The sequence below is a fragment of the Microtus pennsylvanicus genome, chromosome 1 (genome assembly GCF_037038515.1).
Source record: "Microtus pennsylvanicus isolate mMicPen1 chromosome 1, mMicPen1.hap1, whole genome shotgun sequence".
In the NCBI taxonomy this organism is placed as follows: domain Eukaryota; kingdom Metazoa; phylum Chordata; class Mammalia; order Rodentia; family Cricetidae; genus Microtus; species Microtus pennsylvanicus.
The window spans coordinates 60,239,536-60,259,373 of NC_134579.1; the positions used below are offsets into that span (position 1 = coordinate 60,239,536).

Genomic DNA, 19,838 nt, shown 5'->3' on the forward strand with positions numbered 1-19,838 from the left:
GAGGCTTTCTACGTGAAGCGGCCACGGTGAGGTCAGCCCGCTGTGTAAGTTCACCCACTGAGCAGCCTCCAGGGGCCCTTCGAGGAGCAAGGGTGCTAGAGGCACACCGTGGAGCCCAACTTGACCTCGTCACCCAGTTCTGCCTCTTTTTCCAGAAAGTCATGTGACCACGGACATCTTCATGCAGAGGGGAGGGATCAGTTTTAGTTAGTTTTTTTTTTTTTAATCAATAACAGACCCCCTCCACCACCCCCCAGACGGGATGCAAAGCGTCTTTATTCTGGCACAGGTTTGAGTTTCCACAGCCATGAAGGAAGGTGTTTCATTAATCAGAGGGAACCAGCTCGGAGAGAGACTACCTCCTCCTCCTCCCTTTGGAATCGCGCACCGCCCCACTAGGTGTACTGCTGCCATCTAGCGGTGAGAAGAGGATAAATTGAGGCGTAAACCAAGGAAAGGTGAGTTGAGCTGCAAGCCAGATTCCCAGGCCCCTTCCAAACAGGACAAGCTGATGGGAGGCAAGGATGGCCTAGGTGGTCGTGTGCTAAGTGTGACGGTAAACTAACTGGTAGTCTTTACCCCAGGACACTTGGCCTACTTCCTCCTTTGCTACGAGCTTAGGGAAGGGCATCCCATCCTCTCTCTGTTTGATGCATTTATTTTTAAAACTCAGCTTCTCCTTAACAGCCTGATTGCCTGACTGAGGGTTTGCCAACCTCTTCGGTTTCCCACAAACCCTCTTTCCTCACCCTTGCCCTCTGGTAGGAACAACTTACTCTGCCGCCCACTGGATGAGATCCGGAGGCTGCGACCGAATGGCAGCTTTGGTAAACTGCTTCAGCAGTTCCGGCAGCTCCGGTGGGATGCATACTTGCTTGTCTGTCTGAGGCATTGATCGCTTCACCTAAGCGCAAGACAAAACAGAACACGGGGATTGTATTTGAGTCATCAGCAATCACGAACTGTAAAAGGAGAAGGATTTATATGATCTGAAGAGAAACCAGAGTATAGCAATCATGAACTGTAAGAAAGCGGTCTGGAATAAGAGGTCCCACAGACCTGATATAATACTTGTTTTGGATGATAGGCTAGCCCACAAGATATATGCAGTCTAGAAAGGAGAGACACTGATCTTTACATTGTGCTGTATGCTTTGTTTTGTTTGTTTTTGTTTTTTTGAGATAGGGTTTCTCTGTGTTACAGCTCTAGCTGTCCTGGAACTAGCTTTTGTAGACCAGGCTGGCCTTGAACTCACAGAGATCTGCTGCCTCTGCCTCCTGAGTGCTGGGATTAAAGGCGTGCGCCACCGCCTGGCTACATTGTGCTGTAAATAATTATGTCCTTTACATGAAAAAACACAAGTACTTAAAAAATAGAAGCCAGCAGAAGTAAACAAAAACATCCCTTAATATGTCATCCCCAAATCTACATACGTATAGTGTGTGTGTGTGTAAATAAAAGACAGGGTTACACAAAGCAGCTTATGTAGCACCGAATCATGAACACCTTTCTGTGTTCCCTCAACACTTCCCTGGATGAGAACTGTAGCAAAACTGGCTCCATGAGTCCTATTCTATGATTTGACACTAGGTCTTTTCCAAATCAAGGCCATTATCAAACAGTCAGTTGATGAACCACACTCTTTATATTTGTGTCTTCTTGTCTAACACTTTCATGTTATATCAACATGAGAATCTACAGATGGAATACACTCCTCTACACAAACAAAGGATTCAAAGTCTCTGAAGGAGGCAGACTCAAAAGAGTAAATTGTCCCAGCTTCAAAACACTGAGATGGCTGACAGATCTCAGTAAGCACCTTGTGTACTGCCTTGCTGAGCTTGCAGTAAAGAGAGAGAAATCTTCAGCTGTCAAATCAAGAACGTGACAGAGAGCCCAGAATGGGGAACACATGAAGATTTTGAGCTGACCTGGAGGCAAATGTGGCTGGAAAGAACTTGAATGTGGGCTAAAAAGGCAGTTCAAGGAGGGGAGGGACCAGGGATTGGCCCACCAACAAGAAGTGACTGAACTAAAGGACACTCTCCTTTTCTGGCCTGCACTTGAGACCCCACAGGAACATCATCTTTGGTGTGGGTGCAAAGAATAACATCTTTAGTGTAAGAACGCAGATCGGAAACAATTGTGTGTAGGGTCACACACTGAGAGCTGGCTCCATAGATTTTTGTGGGGAGAGAAAACGGTCCCAAGAGGGTGACATCACACAAAAGAGCTAAGTTTAGATTGATGCCAACAATGCCTACTTGGGAAACCCCAAGACAATCGATAACTGTGGTCTTAGGTTGGTGGCGTTTCACTACTTTTTGTTTTGTTTTGAAGACAGGGTTTCTCTGCAACTTTGGAGTCTCTCCCTGGAACTTGCTCTGCAGACAAGCTGGCTTCGAACTCACAGAGATCTGCCCGACTTTGCCTCCTGAGTGCTGGGATGAAAGGCATATGCCACACACCGACTGGCCTTGCCACTACTTTTTATTTATTCATTTATTTGGAAGATGAGGATAAAGACGTTTAATTTTAGACTTCATAAAATGTCAACTATGTGTACATTTTACTAATACTTCTCACAAGCCAATATAGAAGAAAGATTAAAAACGTCATAAAAGTAACTACTAGGTATATAAAAAGGAGAAACAGAACTTAAGTACACCCAATGATCCTTCACACAAAACAAACAAACAAAACCCCCCAAACCCAAAACATCTTGATCAATTCAAAATAAAACAAAAAACGAGGTGGGGAGGAAACCGAGGAAATGTAGACTAATAAGACAGTTGAGAAGAATCCATGCTGATCTCTAACCACAATGAAAGGAAGTAGCCTTAAGTGAAAGACAGAAATCTGATGTAAACTCTAGGGACAGTCAAAGCTGAGAAAGCCTGCACAGACACAGAACCGTGGAAGGTGAACAGACACAAACCACCAACCAACCAGATTGAGATGTTGGGTTAGATGTCACTATGGCTAAGAGAGACTTAAGGCAAACCACTTTAGGAGAAAGATTTCCTGTGTCACGATAAAGTCTATGGATACTGCCTTCACAGGACCATTCTGAGTCTGGAGATACATCACCATGGGGGACTCTCACGGTGCCCAGGGGAAAGCAGGGCATTGTTTGGGATCCTCTAAATTATATAAATATAATAATAATGATCAGGGGTGATAAGCACCAGTCCAGAATTGGCAGGACACCACCATAGGGGAGTCTCACAGTGCTCAGGGGAAAGTAGAGAGTTCATTGCTTGGAATCCCCTCAGTACTGTAATAATGACTAGGGGTGAGAAATACCAATTCAGAATTGGTAGTTTCCCTGGTTGGAGTGGGAGACGATGTCGTCAAGGGTTTCTATTGCTGGGAAGAGGCACCATGACCACGGCAACTCTTACAAAGGAAGACATTTCATGGAGGTGGCTGCTTACAGTTTCAGAGGTTCGGTCCATTATCATCATGGCGAGGAACATGGGGCATACAGGCAGACATGGTGCTGGCTACATTTTGATCAGAAGGCAACAGGAACTAGACTGTGCCATTGGGCAGTATCTTGAGCAAAGGAGACCTCAAAACCCACCCTCAAAGTGATACACGTCCTCCAACAAGGCCATCCATACCTACTCCAACAAAGTTACACCTCCTAATAGTGCCACTCCGGATGAGCTCATGGGGGGGGCAATTACATCCCAGCTCCCACATACCTATATTTATATTACACACTTTATTTTTTATGCATAAGCTATGCTTTCCAAAGCTACTATTACAAGTCGTTTTTGTTTTGTTTTGAGTCAAGGTCTCATGTAGCTCAGGCTGGCCCTGAACACACTTTGTAGTGAGAATGCCTTTAGACACATGATTATCCTGCTTCCGCCTCCAATTGCTGGGTTTACAGATATCAGCCACCAAGCACAGCCTTGTAGATTGGTTTGGATGACTTTTCAACCTATTTTATTTAACAAACAACAGTGCCTTAGATTGCTTATTTGTGTGTCTGAATTTATTCTGATAAAATATGTAGCATGAGATTTACCATTTTGTTTTCAGTGTACAGCATTACATATATCCACATTTCTCTGTAGTCACACACACACACACACACACACATTTCCAGAGCTATCTCATGATCTCCGATGGAAACTCTAGGATTGGACAGAAAGGCTCAGTCCTCCTTTGTCTCTGCCACTAACAACAGCTCTGCTTTCTCATCCCGTGAATTTGACTTCCTTTAGGAGCCTTATATACAGGGGCCATACACATTTGTCCTTCTGGATCAGGTAGATTTTGTTTAGTATAATGTCTTTCTGCTGCATGCATGGTGCAGCATGTGCCAAAATCTCCATCCTTTTTAGGCGTGCACAATGTTCCATAAACACACAGCCCTTTTTGGTTGCTTTGCTTATGCATTCATCTGTCATTGGGCATTTATAATAGGCTGATGGCATCTTTCGGCTATTTTAATAATCCTGCTTTGAACATGAGTGCACATGTATCTAGCTTTTCCCGGCTTTCGTTGTTTTGGGTGTATAACCAGAGGTAGAATTGCTGGGCCACATGGTGAGTTCAACCAAAGTTTTTGAGAAGCCAAGTTTTCCGCAGTGAATGCACCATTTACTGTCTTAAAATATTTTAACAGGATCTTAACAAAAAAGGTGTGGGGGACATGTGGGGGCATGGAATGCAGGGTCTCATGCATGCTAGCAAGCACTGCCCTACTGAGCTATATCTGCAGATCACCAAACTGAACACAGCACTCCTCATCTTCTGTCCAGGGGCCTCAAAGCCCTGCAGTAGGGTGTTTTCTTGGTCCTTTGAATCTCACTAAATCCCGTTGATAGTTCCTTTGATGGGTGTCTCCTGTTCATCCCTCTCTATCTCTGCCCCTCTGTCTCTGGCACTGCCCTTCCTCACCCACCATATCCTCCTTTCAGGTCATTCTCTGGTCCATCCTACCAAGGTCACATTCATCTTCCTGACTGCTTTTTGTAGACCAGAAAGCCCTGCTCACAAAGCAGCAATCAGACCCAGACCGTTGAAGTTCTCCATGATCTCTCTGTTTCCTGCCACTATTGCTAGCACTGTCTGCTGCGCCCACTGCCTAAGGGATTACACTTGCAGAGTGTAACACCTATGTTTCTCCTTTTCCCTTGGGAAATTACTGCCGCTCAAATGGCCTCCCTTTCTTCTATTCAAACCCTACTCAACCCCAGAATTCACCTTGAGATCATCCCGAGCTTTCCTAGAGAACCTGGGTAGCAGCAAGTATTGCTGACATTTTGTATCCAATCCTGCCCTGTCTCTTACTCAGGGAAGCAGCGCTCCTTGCCGTGGCTGTTGAGGATGGAGAACAGGTGTGCAGCGAGAGAGAGAGGGTTGTAAACAGTCTACAGTGACGCGAACTTTACAGCCATTTACAAGCAGACAGTAGTTGAAATTATATTTGAATGCTGTTTGGCGCAATCAGTAAACTTCCAGATTTCAGTACCTTTTTTTTGTGTTTGTGTGCTTAACCTTTTATGCATAACACCTGCCACCAGGCACACATAAAGGGCTTTCCCCGTTAAACACGAAAATAAACCAGCCCTGTAAATGTGATTTTTCTCTTAACTGTGATGTATTTGTTATCAGTGTCAATCTTTGTGCATCTGTGTTTCAAAGATTTTGTAAGTTTGTTCTTAAATTTTCACATTAGTTCTTTGTAACAAATATATGCTTCCATAAATCATTATCTGTCTCTAATAATTTACATTTGTTCATTTATGACTAGATCATGCCCTTATTTTAGGCTTTTTGTGCTGGGGAATCAAACTCAGGGTCTTGCCCAAGGTAGATAGGGCTCCACCACTGGCTTCATCTCCGACCTTGGGTTTTGAGACAAGATCTCACTGAATAATCTAGTGCTGTGCACTCAAGAGCCTTCTGCTTCACAGGAGCTGAGATTACAGAGCCATTTTGGTTTTTGATCTTAATCTCAAATCAAACATCTAATGGATTTTTTAAAAAATGACTTTTTTGTTTATAGAAATTGCAAACGCTTCCTTCTAAAAACAAAAATGAAAATTAATACAACCAATTCTATAAATAAAATCTAACTTTAACGTAATAAAAACTTTAAAATATTTTAATTGTATACCTCTTGAAATAAATAATTATATTGAAGTATTAGCATTTTAATAATTATATTCAATATTTCCTAAATTTCCCCCTTACTTAAATACTCAAATTTTTAAAAGTTTCAACTTGACTTTCTTTGAAAATTGATTTGTTGCAGTCAAAAATCTACAGCCTCCATGAATACCTCACAAGAAACCGCAGCCTCTGTGAACACCTCACAGGAAACCCACAGTCTCCGTGAACACCTGACACAAAACCCACAGCCTCCGCGAACACCTGACACAAAACCCACAGCCTCCGTGAACACCTCACACAAAACCCACAGCCTCCGTGAACACCTCACACACACTGTTTTCTGCTGTAAAGAATAATTTTGGCTTGGGGTTTTAGTTCAGCATTAGGGCCTTGCCTAGCAGCTGTGAGGTTCTGGGTGGATTTTCTGCTCCAGAAAAGAAAAAAAAAGAATATTCCTAAGTATTATAAATTTTATTAATTAGCTCAGCATTTTTAAAAGACTAGCAAATCATTCAGTAATTAAAATATAATTCACTTAGGAATATACAGAGCGGGACTATTTTTAATTTGCATTCTCTTCTCTGTTCAATTTTTGTAAGCCTAATAATGCTTGGGAAAGCCAGCAAAAGAACAAAACTGCCAGGTACATTATGCCAAGGCCTTAAGATACAATCTAACAACACAATGTCCCTTGTGAATGCTATGTATTTATTTACTGGGGGGGGGCACAAGTGCCATAGAGCACCTGTAGAGGTCAGAGGCCACCTTGCAGGAGTTGGTTCTCCTCTTCCACTGTGCAGGTCCCAAGGACTGAAATCGGGTCCTCAGGTTTGGCGGCAGCAAGTGCCTTTGCCAACTGAACCACCTTTCCAGCCCCCCCCCCCAGCAGATCAAAATTCTGTTTTTAAAAATTTCACTGTGTGGGTGTAATATTTTGCATTTAATTGTTCAAGAATTTTATGCGTGTGTGTAATGTGTTTTGATCAAATCTACTCCCGTTCTCTCTCCTCTAATCGCCCCCTTTCCCTCCCAACTGCTTTTGTTAATGGTTTAAGTCTATCCGCGTTTGCTATTTTAGAAATCAAAATTGAATATTTTAATTATATTTAAAACAGAAACAAATCTCTTAGATGTTACTGTAAATAGTACATTTTTTTTAATGAAAAATAGCTACACTTTTGTGGGGGATGCTTGGGGAGAGCGGCACTGTTTGCTTCTCTCCCTCAAAGGCGCGGATGCCTGGCTTAATGAAGATAGTTTCACATCCTGTTGGTGTTCTGTCCTGCTTGGAGTCTCTGCTGTGCACTTTCAGAGTGACAGAGGAGGCAGAGAATGACTGTGTTGTCACAAAACAGCTCTGACCACACAGATACCTCCCCCTCCAAAGTCAGGGCCTTTCAGAAGTTTCCAAAACCACACGAGGAAAAGCAGGGCTTTAGAAAAATGCAGAAGCATTCGTGGCAACTGGACAACTTTAGTTCCCGTCAGCCTGGGGTCAAATAATGAAGGACTAGTCACATAATGACGAAATAAAGCCCAGATGTCTCCCATAGTGCGCTCTTGTACCACACTGTCTGACCAAGAATGGGACCAAAAGGAGCCAAGGAATAGGAAGAGGACAGTCTGGGACACACTATTAGAACACAGTGGTGACACACCCAGCGTGTACTGATTCATGAGGTTCCCTTATAGAATGATGTGTCTGCATTGGCACAGGAGACCACTTCCTAAATATAACCCCAGCAGCACAGACACTGAGAGAACCAATTAATAAATGAGACCTCCTGAAACTGATAAGCTTCTGTAAAGCAAAGGACACAGCCAACAAAGAAAAAACAGCAGCCTAGAGAATGGGAAAAGATCTTCACCAACCCCACATCAGACAGAGGTCTGATCTCCAAAATATACAAAGTACTCAAGAAATTGCTCATCAAAAGAACAAATAATCCAATAAAAAAATGGAATACAGACCTAAACAGAGAGCTCTCAACAGAGAAATCCAAAATGGCTGAGAGACACTTGAGGAAATGCTCAACATCTTTAGCCATCAGAGAAATGCAAATCATATACAGAATGTCAGAATGGCCAAGATAAAAAACACTGATGACAACTTATGCTGGAAAGGTTGTGGGGTAAAGGAAACACTCTTCAATTGCTGGTGGAAGTGAAAACTAGTACAACTGCTTTGGATATCAGTATGGTGATTTCTCAGAAAATTGGGAAACCACCTTTCTCAAGACCCAGCAATACTACTTTTCAGTATTATACCCAAAGAATGCTCAATCGTACCACAAGGACATGTGCTCAACTATGTTCATAGCAGCATTGTTTATCATAGCCAGAACCTGGAAACAACTTAAATGCCCCTCAACTGAAGAACGGATAAGGAAAATGTGGTACATTTACCCAATGGAGTACTACACAGCAGAAAAAAATAATGACATCTTGAAATTTGCAGGCAAATGGATGGATCTAGAAAACATATTGAGCATGGTAACCCAGGTTTAGAAAGACAAATATCATATGTACTCACTCGTAAGTAGCTTTAGACATAAAGAAAAGAAAAACCAGCCTACAGTTAACAATCCCAGAGAACATAGACAGCAAAGAGGGCCCTAAGAGAGACATACATGGATCTAATCTACATGAGAAGTAGAAGAAGACAAGATCTCCTGAATAAACTGGGATCATGGAGACCATGGGAGAGGGTAGAAGGGGAGGGGAGAGGAAGGGAATAGAGTGGAGAAAAATAAAAAAGAATGATGTATCTGTAGAGCTAACAGTATTAGTTTAATATACTAGTTAGGACCCCCGAAGAGGCATGTTTGGAGGATGTCAACTATCCTGCCAAAAAAAGTACCAAAATGAACTACACAAGATGCAAGATTTGAAGCAGAGACCTAACAAGACAAGGAAGACTTTCTGGATATCATCAAATACACAGTCTGAGCAGACAGGAAGTTGGGTGACAGAAGTTAGGCCTTTTCTTGTGCTGTTTGTTCATTGGTCATGGAACCCCAAGAAGTATGAAAATGGTTTAGGTTGTTCCCATAGGCACCCTGGTCTGCCCATTCACCTGTGGATGTGACTTCCATTTTGAAAGGATATCAATAATAAAGTCCAGGCCACCAGGGTTCCCACCTGTATGTATGTGACTGCGAGCAATGAAGACGTCCTTTGTTGTGTCCCTACCAAGCTACCTACCCAGGGGAGTTTGCTAGACTCATTCCTTTTCCTGGAGATTAGATGACACACATCAGTGATCTTCAGAGCACAATATTAGTTTACTGACTTCCAAAATGGTTAGACAATTTTAATCACTAGAGTGATAAACATCACTTGTAAAGTGGTTACTAACACAATTAAGAGCTTTCAAGAAGTGAGGTCAGAGGTTAGCAGTCCAGTGGGAGTGTTCTCACTCCAAAGACTAGTAAAAATGCATCGCAGTGCATGGATGGTGTCTCTTCACAGCAATAGAAACCATAACCAAGACACAAGTTTTTAAAGAGAAGTTCTTGGCGGCTTGACCAAAACCAAAGACATTTTGAGGTGGTCATGGGATTCTAAGGCTGTGCAAGTTGAGCGAGGCATCTAGAGACACACACATGGAAAAAGAGCTTAGTTGCCATGTCCAGTGGGCCGTGCTGATTTTCTAACACTCTAGAACATAGGTTTGTGCACAGTTAGGCTCCATATAATCGGCAGTCACCTATGACCCAGGTTGTTCTTGAAACCCTGCTCCATAAAACCTAAGTTTTACAATAACGTCCATTTCAGTGAACCCCTACTTTACATCACACCTACTAAGGTAGCTGACTTATTGAGTGGTTCTGCTTAGTACCTGCTCCCCAGGGCCACTAATCCGTTTCTTAGTTCACTGCTAGCCTGTGTCCCACCCAGTGACTGTCCCTCATTGCATCAGAGTGAACTTATACCCTCACCCCTTTGCCACCCTCAGTGTGCCTTCCGGTCTCCTGTCCCCTCCTTCAGCATTCAGACACCCAGTTCTTCTCCTTCACAAAGCCCAGTGAATAAGACTATGGCATTTATCCCTTTGCAGTCTCTGGAAAATGGCATCTGTGTCACCTCCGTCGCACAGCTTCCATTAAGTAAGTCATAGTCTGCACTCCTTTTTAAAAAATTGTTTTTTGATCTCATTACTTCTCAAATGATCTCATTTTCTTCCCTGCCGGACCACGCAGGCTGCCCCAGATTGACCCCCTCCCTCTGCAGCGTGCTCCTTAGCTTCTTCTAGAAAATCTTCCATCTGATGAATGCCTTGCTACTAATTTCACGGATAAAGGTGAGCAGTCTCCCCTCATTTCTAAATTTAATGGTTCTTCCGGGGACATATTTTCTTCCATCATTCTCTACTGCTTTTTAAATAACGGATTGCTCCCCCGAGAAGCACTTCATTCCACCGGAAATGGTTACTCTAACTTGTTTGTCCGAACTATGTTTAGTTTCTGGGTGCACTTTAGTGTATGCTGCTCTGTGTCTCTTCCATCCCTTTAAAGATGTTTTCTAAGGGTCTATCCCCTCTCATCTGTGTTTCTCCTTCAGATTGTTCTGGTAGATATTCCATGTGTACTTGAAAAGAAAGTTGAGTTTGTAGTTGCGGAGTGCAACTATACATCCAGAGGGTTGGTTATGTAGATCAAATCGTTGACACCCCCACCCTCCACCCCATTTTTATTGGGTATAAAAACATATGGAAAAATAAATGTAGGTGATGTCAATATTCACAGGAATGCCCTCCCAATACTTTCTATGGTTTCTGCTCTTATTCTTTTTTTTATGCATCTTTATATTCTTTACTAATAGTTCAAAAATCCCACACCCCTACCCTAGCAAGAGGTGTTTTTGTCAAAGTTGGTCCCCAACATCCAGACTTTAGTAGAGTCATTTAGGTTGAAGAAAAATGATGCCAGAAAGTAATATTGGCCAGAAGGAAAAGCAAATACAGAATAATTACATGGGAAAACAATGGCTTAATACTGATGGTCTAAAAATTGATGATGTCACCTGCCAACAGTGATAAAAATATATGTAAAAATAAAATAAAAGATAACATTAGTACAAGGGTAAGAAAAGAATATTGAGTTAAATTATCATAATTACTTTCACTATTCAAGAAGTAAAATTAGCCGGGCGGTGGTGGCATACGCCTTTAATCCCAGCACTCGGGAGGCAGAGGCAGGCGGATCTCTGTGAGTTCGAGACCAGCCTGGTCTACAAGAGCTAGTTCCAGGACAGGCTCCAAAACCACAGAGAAACCCTGTCTCGAAAAACCAAAAAAAAAAAAGAAGTAAAATTAAGGGTAGTCTTAATAAATTTATGATGCATATTGTAATCCTTAGGGCAACCTGTAGAGGAATAACTAAAGCACAGCTCAAAATCTAATAAACGAGAAAAATTAGATTACTAAAAATATTTGATCAGTTTCAAAACTCAAAAATTGATGATATGAATATAAAAGAAAAAACAATATGTTGAACGGTATAGGGATAATTATATTTTAAAAATAAATGATTCAATTGAAAAATCTTCAGGATTTTTTGAAAGTTTATACTTTGAAAGGAAAAGTTTTGAAATAGATGTATCATGAAAAAAATTAAGAAAATAAAGCTGACAAGCCAAGTTGACTTTAAGACAACTAATAAAACTATGGGAGGGGGACTTGATTGGGGGAGGGGAGGGAAAGGGGAGGCAGTGGCGGGGAAGAAACAGAAATCTTTAATAAATAAATAAATAAATAAATAAACTATGTGTAAGCCAGGCGGTGGTGGCGAACGCCTTTAATCCCAGCACTCGGGAGGCAGAGGCAGGCGGATCTCTGTGAGTTCGAGGCCAGCCTGGTCTACAAGAGCTAGTTCTAGGACAGGAACCAAAAGCTACGGAGAAACCCTGTCTCGAAAAATCAAAAAAAAAAAACTATGTGTAACATAAAACTATGCATAGAAGCTTTATGTAATATAATATTGAGCTTATTTAATAGAAAGATTTTAAAATATAAAAACATTTATAAATGTTTATATATAATATATAATGTGCTATATAATAGCTTAAAATTGAACCAGTAAAAATGGGCATAATTAAAAGAATAAACAAAAATTATCACTTTTTCTCCCCTGCATTTTTCCTTTTTTAATTCTTTTTTTTCTTGAGATGCAATTTTGCTACATAATAATCCAACTTTTTGCCTTCCTGCCTTCATCTCCCAAGTGCTGGCATCGCCAGTGTGTTTCACTCCTAGTTCAAATGGAGACCTTACATCTTCCTTGGTTACGCATAGGGTAGCAAACAGAAAAGGAAGTACAAAGGACAACTCAAACAGTTAATTGCTTTGACACTTTGAGACATCAAACCATTAGCATTCTGTTGTTTAGACAGTGAAGCTGCCCTAGACCATCCTGAAGACAGCCACTCCCCAGGTGACCTCATAGTTACAAAAGAAGGAGCAGAAGTACATTTGCATATCCTGACCACCTGTCGGGACTGGATGGATCTACTTGTTATGAAATATCTTAATATCAAAAGAATTAAGTAATCACATTCTGAGTTGGGACTTGCAACTATGCTTGTCAGACACTTTGAGCAACCTCCAACTCTCTGTCAGACAAGGTGGAAAAAGACTCACATTTTTGGTCCTCTGCATCTGTAAAGATGGCTCAGTGTTTAAGAGTGCACACTGCTCTTGGACTCCAATTCAAATTCTGGTAGCACCCACATTGGACAGCTCACAACTGCCTGGAATTCTTGCTCCAGGGGAGCTGATGCCCTCTTCTGGCCTTCAGCTTCACATGCGCACACGTACACGCACACATGCTCAGATGCACACCAAGCAAAAAAAAAAAAAAAGTCTTGTAAATCTAAAACACATTCTGCTGTCTTTATTTTGGAGAAAAGTCTCCCCACAAGGACTATGCAGAATGCTCATTCCTGAGCCTGAGTTGGCAAATGTCACAACAAAACAGGCAAGAAAACAGCTTAAGCTTTCAGATATCTTTATATGGCTTTTAGAACAAATTTCAATGGGGGCTGACAAGACTCTTAGGTAAGGGGCCTTTATTTATAAGCCTTCAACCTGAGCTTGATCCTCAGAACCCTTAAAAAGACAGAAGGAGAAAAGTGACTTCACAAAGTTTTCTTCTGAGCTACCTTCACATGCACACCATGGTATGAGAACTGGCACACACACACACACACACAACACATTCATACACACATGCAACATACTTGCACACATGCACATACACACAAAATAATTTAAACATTTTGCTTTCAGCTGAGGCTTGAACTTTAGAGTTTACCATATAGTAATTGGGAGAAAGATGACTTTTGTGACTAGCTTGAACTTTATGCTAATGTTTCTCAAATAATTGCAAATCCTTCACCTATCAGTTACCTATGGTGGCATTCTCTTTCCCCACCAAAGCTTCCCTAACAGACTTCTCTTACCCTCTCAATTGTCCGGCTGTCATACACCCTAACCATTTTAGGTTCATCTTTTTCTTTCAGTCCCCATTTCAGCCCTATTTAACTTTTTCCAACTAGGAAAACAAAAGCAAGCATCTTTTCAAAGAACAACGAAGAGGCTTAAATTCTAATAAAGTTCAGTGTCTTCAGGACTGATGTATAAAAAGGCTAAAGGGTGCACATAAGGGTAACAGGATCTATTGTGCTGAGTTGAGACTTTGGTCTATTTCACTGTACCATATTTATCTCTCCTTGAAGGAGGCAATAAAATGGCAAGGATTTGTGTCCAGGACAGCCCCAAGTTTAAATAACTATCTTTTTCCATTCTCACAAATAACTAAGATGTTCTGGGTAATGGGCCAAGCAATGTTTAAAAGAATACAGTTTCCGTGTAATTATTTTGGGTAAAGCTAGCCGGGTGGCGGGACACAGCCCACTGCTCCTATTTCAACAGGGTAATCTAATCTGCATCGTATAAAGCTCATTCTTAGCACCTTGAGTAGAACACAAGTCTTTTGTCAGAGTAGGTCCCAATTTTATGCCCAGATTTTTTTTTTTTTGCTATTGTCTCTTTAAGCACATTCTGACAGTTGCCACCCATGAAGGCATACTCAGAACACAACCGGCATAACGCAACCATTTCACATTCTTCACCTCACTTAGTCCTGGCAAGAACCAATGGGTAGGTAAGTTCTAATATTAAGAGTTTTCCAATGCCGGGAAACTAAGGCATTTTCTTAGTTTGTCAGATCAACATCCTTAACCACCCAGAAACCCTCAAAAGCCTTCAGTGACTCTTCATTTCTTTTCTAATCAGAATGATACTCTATGTGACTTCCCAGATCCCCACAAATTAAAGCCTGGTGTGGTGGAACATGCCTGTAATACCAGCACTCAGGAGCAGAAAGAGGAAGATTGCATAGGAGTCTTAGGCCATGCATGCTACATAGTGAGGTCCTGTCTAAAAAAATTGTTTTAAAACTCTACACAATTTATCTTATTTATATTAGCCTTGTTTATTTCTATAACTTTCTATTATTGAAGCCTGGATCTTTTTTTGTTTTGTTTTTTTGTTTGTTTGTTTGTTTTTCGAGACAGGGTTTCTCTGAAGCTTTGGTGCCTGTCCTGGAACTAGCTCTTGTAGACCAGGCTGGCCTCGAACTCCCAGAGATCCGCCTGCCTCTGCCTCCCAAGTGCTGGGATTAAAGGTGTGCACCACCACCGCCCGGCGAAGCCTGGATCTTTTATCTTGGGCAAAATTCATGTTCAAGCAGATGCAGTGTTTGCATGCCAACAGCAATATTGCTAAGAGCAGGCTCACTTGACTGCATCCTTATTTTTTTGAGTAGTTTTTTTTTTTTAATTTTCTCAAGTTCCCAAACTTTCATATCCATCATGCTAGTACCACCTTCTAGAAGCCATAAGTTCCACATTATTTAACAGCTGGACAGGTACTTCTTTCAATCTATCATGCTTAGTCACACTTGTATTTCAAAAATTTCCTCCCTGTTTACATCATGGCCCCTAAATGTCAGATGTACATAGCTTGTCCACAGACTGTCACGTGCTTCCTAAAGCTGTGTGATGTGATTTCCCGATTTTGGGATCTGGTGTCACCTTAGCCTTGTCCTTTCTAAGAATATGATGAAAAAATTTTATCTAGGTATACAATAGAAGTATTTATTTTTTTTTATTTTATGTGCACATTTGTCTGTGTGAGGATGTTGGAACTGGGATTATAGACAGTTGTGAGCTGCCATGTGGGTTCTGGGAATTGAACCCAGGTCCTCTGGAAGAACAGCCAGTGCTTTTAACCACCAATCCATCTCTCCAGCCCTGATGTAAGTATTTCTAAGTATATGATGGTAGTATTTTTATCTAGGTATACAAAGCAAATACTTGTTGTTTCATGTTTTCATAAAAACACTTCGCACCATCCCCCCCTTTAGGCATTCTCCCTACTTCTACTATAATTGTAGCAATCTTGATTCAGAGACTTGAAGCGTAGGAATAAAAGTTCTCGGGCAAATGCACAGTAGTCTAAAGACAAGACCTGAACTGTGCTCCTCACCCCTTACCATGTATTCTCCATATTTACAACATCATATTGCTCTTTTCTAACATAGCACACACACAGCTACTGTCTTTCATAGCAAGGTGTAGCTAACAGCTCAAATAGCAGATACACTCGTTGGTGAAGGAGCTCTCTTGGCCACTAGAACAGGATTATGGAACTGGGCATAGCTTTAACTTTTGGATCCTGGGAAAGCCATCAACCTAATCTAACTTTGTGTGTTTTCTTGGAATTAGACTAGACACTGGAATATAGAAATAAATAGATCATACACACCGAATTCATGGAGGAATGGAAAGGAGTCACTCACGGTCAGGGACACCGTGCAAACACAGCCCACTGGATCAATTGACTGGGTCTCATGGGAGCATCCAGAGATCAGGGAGCCTGTAGGGGTCTGACATTTTGACTGAGTAGCTTGGTCTTCTCATGGCACTCCTAACGGTGGAAGTGGGGGTGTCTCTGGCTCTTTTGCTTGCTTGTGGGTCCCTTTCCTCCTACTGGGTTGCTTCATCCAGCCTTGACGTGACAGTATGTGCCTGGTATTACTGTAGCATGTTACGCTGTGTTTAGTTAATGTCCCTTGGAGGCTTTCTCTTTTTTGAGAGGAGGCAGCAGAGGGGGTGGATCTGAGGGAGAGTAGAGATGGAAGGGAGAGACTGGGTGAGGGGAGGGAGAAGAAAATGCAGTCAGGATATAATATAGAGAAGAAAAAAAAGAATAAGAGTATGGTAAATGTCAAGGAGCCTGCATTAGATAGAACAAAGGAACGGGGATAGAAGACAGTTTCCAAAGACTGGTGATGATATTTGGACTGAGATATAGGGAGGCCTGGAATGCTTATTACTCTGTTCCCATCCAGCAGAAGAGTCCCCGAGTAGAGGGCAACTGTTCAGTAAACATGTTTGCCATTGAGAGAGAAGAGAGAATTCACAAGAAACAGGAAAAACAAACAGTTTGGAGGTTTTAGAAGCTGGTGAATTTAGTAACTGTAATCATGGTGCTAGCGTGGATGAAAGGGGACCGTTGGATCTAAGGCTGGGTCTGTTTCAGCTCAAGGTCTGAATGTAAAAACCTTTCTGAGGCTTTGTACGTCAGAGGCAACAGAGAGCTGTGAGGATGATTTATGGGCCGGGGTCACACAGGCAGATTCTGCTGATACACTGACCATCAAATCATGGCCTCTCAACTCTAAAGCCATCCTTCACTGCCTCAGCCAAAAGGGAAGTAGGTTCTTTAAATGTTTTCCTTCTGCCAGCTGCCATCACGTTGGGCTTTGCCTGTACAGAGCATTGGAGGGACCTACAGGGAGGGGCAACCATTTTTCTTAAAGGTTCAGATGTGTTCTTGCTGGACTCCAGAAACGACTTGGGTGTCTCTGGTGCCCTCAGCTCTGGACCCTAAAACACAGCGTCTCTAGCATGTGACTCCTGCTCTATGCTATCTCTCGAGTGCATGTCTGTGGTACCCATAGTTGGCATTTTTTTGTTTGTGCTATGGTTTAGTAATAAACTCTTAAAGTCTGTATGTTAAAGATCTGGTCCCCAGGGGGCGCTACTGAGAGGAGCTTGAACTTTTGAGATCGTGTGATCTTAGGGTCTTCCTTTTCTCTTTTCCTCCTGACTCAGGAAATGAGTGGCTTGATCTGCCACGATTCTCCATCCTTACTTTATGATGGGCTGCTATCGCTAGAGGACAAAATTAATGGGGCCACTTGATCTTGAATTAGACCCACTAGAACTGTGATCCAAAATAAGTCTTGTCTCCTTATAAGTTAATTTCCTCTGGCACTTGGTTATAGTGATGGGAAGCTGACTGACTCTTCCTGGCACCTTCTTGGGAAGCTTTGTAGCAGAGTGCTGCCAGAGAGTCATGATCTCATAGTTTCTCTGACACCCTAGAGAGTCAATTCTGTGGGGTGGCATCTTCACAGTTCCTCCAACCTCCAGGGAACTGTGGTCACAAGCCTCTACAACACGCTCAGTATTAGTCTTTCCCTGAAGTGGTCTAGCTCAAGGCTGTTCTCATATTTGTGATGCCTGCATCATTTGATTTTTCCCTGTCTCCTTTTAGCCATTCGTCTATCAAGCCCATTGCTGTTAAATTTTTTTTTTTATGATGATCCTTCTTGTTAAAATTACTTGGTGCTGTTTCTGTTTGAGCCTGAAACACACTGGCCAGTAGCTTCCTGAGTCAACTTAGGAGAGTGGGCTGGGTCCAGATAGGAACCTGGCAGTTCTTTGGGCACAACCAGAGCTTCAAGTCTCTAGAAAGTAGGGAGGGACAGGAAACAGACATTTAGGAGATTGGACATCCAGGAGTTGGTAAGAGGTGTGGAGGAGAGAGGAGTCTAGAGTAACTCCCAGTTTTCAAGGCTGGAAGATGAGGTGGGCGGTGGCATTACCTTTGTAGAAATGTCCGACACAGCAGGAGTGCAGAGAAAAGTCTCCTTACTATCACTTTCTTGCAGGAGTTCCGTGCACTCTTGAGTCACAGAGCTTTGGAATCTTAGGTTCTTTGTTATCCAGACCCAACTTCTCAGCCTCTGAGCCATATGACCGACTTATTCCCAGCCATTTCTTAAAGGAGGGGAATGGTCTATTCCATCCCACGCTTCCACTCTCTCACAGTTCCTCTCTTCCAGCATTTTGCGAAGTTCTTTTCCATTCTTAAAGCTCTTGGTTTGGGTATGTTTCTTCAACTATACATTCCAGGGGCCACCTCCACTTCTTACAACTCAATAAATGCCCGATTAAGGGAAACCTTCACGCCTCCCAGAGGAGAACATTGAGCCAACACATACTCGCTAAGTGCTAAAGAATATAGGTTTATCAAGTATCACCTACGGGCCTGTTCTGGGATGTCATTTGGTTTTATTGGTGTGGCCTAAGGGTTCGGTTAAGTTGTTCAGTTACAGGAATGAAAGGCTCCACACACCAGAATTTCAGAGTTGTTTTCTATGAACAGTTCTTGGGACACAGGACTAAGCCACTGTTCATCTTTGCTCTTGAGATAGGCAGTGGTGGGCTTGGGACACACAGTGACTCTAGCCCGGAATGTGCTTCCTTCTTTACACAGGCTAATTCTTCCCTTAGAGCTCAGTTTAATTCTTCCCTGACCTCCAAGACAGTCCCACGACACCTTTTCAGTGACACTTCGCTTAAGGATGACATGATTTGTGTGATTCTTGGATTAACACACTTCTTTATACGTTGTAAAGCCCAGGGCTGGCTTGGCCAGCATTTTGCTCACTATAGAATCCTAGTGCTGGCCTAATGCCTGGAACTCAGAGTTCAGTAGATATTGATGAAAGAACGAGTGGGACCAGTTTATAGTGTGTCGGTCACGCCCGTTAGTCCCCACAACTGTCTTTCCAAATGTGTGCTTATGTCTGCGTTTCAAATGGAAAAGCAGTGGGGGCTAATCAGATTCCACTGTGTTTTCAAGCCACAGTATTAAAGAACATAATAGTAGTTCTGGGTACACACACACACACACACACACACACACACACACACACACACACACGCACAGTTTGGCCAGAAAGCAATACTCCCCCACTTGAAGATTTCTGTGTGCCCTTTTTCTGTTCTGTGGACAAGGAAGAGTTGGGAATTCAGGTGGGTCCCCTGCAGCGGTGGCCATGGCCATGGCCCCTCCCCTCCTCCTTCAACTCCCCCTCCTCGTCCCCCTCCTTCTTCTCCCCCTCCTCCTTCCACTCCCCCTACCTCAGGTTGGCTCCCAAGGGGGTTATCCCGCTTCAGGTGACTCCTAGCGTCTGCTATCAGGCGAAAGATGTGGAGAGCGCCTGGGACCTTTGGCGGTGGAAGAGCGGCAAGAGCTACTCCGAAAGGGCGGGACCACGAGGGACGCAAGCACCACTCAGGGCTTTATTAGCGGAGTGCCTTGCTGGGCAACCCTACTGCCTGCCCACCAGCGAGCAGGAACATTATGTGACGTCATAGACTCTCCAGCGCCGAGTTTGCGATTGCGTTTGCGGGAGGGAGGATGATAAGGCCTGTGGAGGGGTGGTGGTGGTGGAGAGCCCATAGGATGGAGGAGGAAATTAGGAACCCTGGGCAGACGTTTAGCGGTGGGCCCTAGGCTTGAGTGCTCTGAGAAAGGGGCAGGTGAGGGAGACCCTTGGGGT

General features: G+C 42.8%; 1 protein-coding gene across 1 annotated transcript in view; it reads right to left on the reverse strand.

Moving 5' to 3' along the window:
- Positions 1-19,611, reverse strand: part of Ropn1 (rhophilin associated tail protein 1) — a 32,604-nt gene extending 12,993 nt beyond the window's left edge. Inside the window, exons 1-2 of the mRNA XM_075955423.1 lie at positions 19,417-19,611; positions 777-904 (exon numbers count right to left, since the gene is read on the reverse strand). Coding sequence (XP_075811538.1) covers positions 777-892 — 116 coding nt within the window. The 5' untranslated portion in view covers positions 893-904; positions 19,417-19,611. The remainder of the gene's footprint in view (positions 1-776; positions 905-19,416) is intronic.
- Positions 19,612-19,838: the final 227 nt, after the last annotated feature.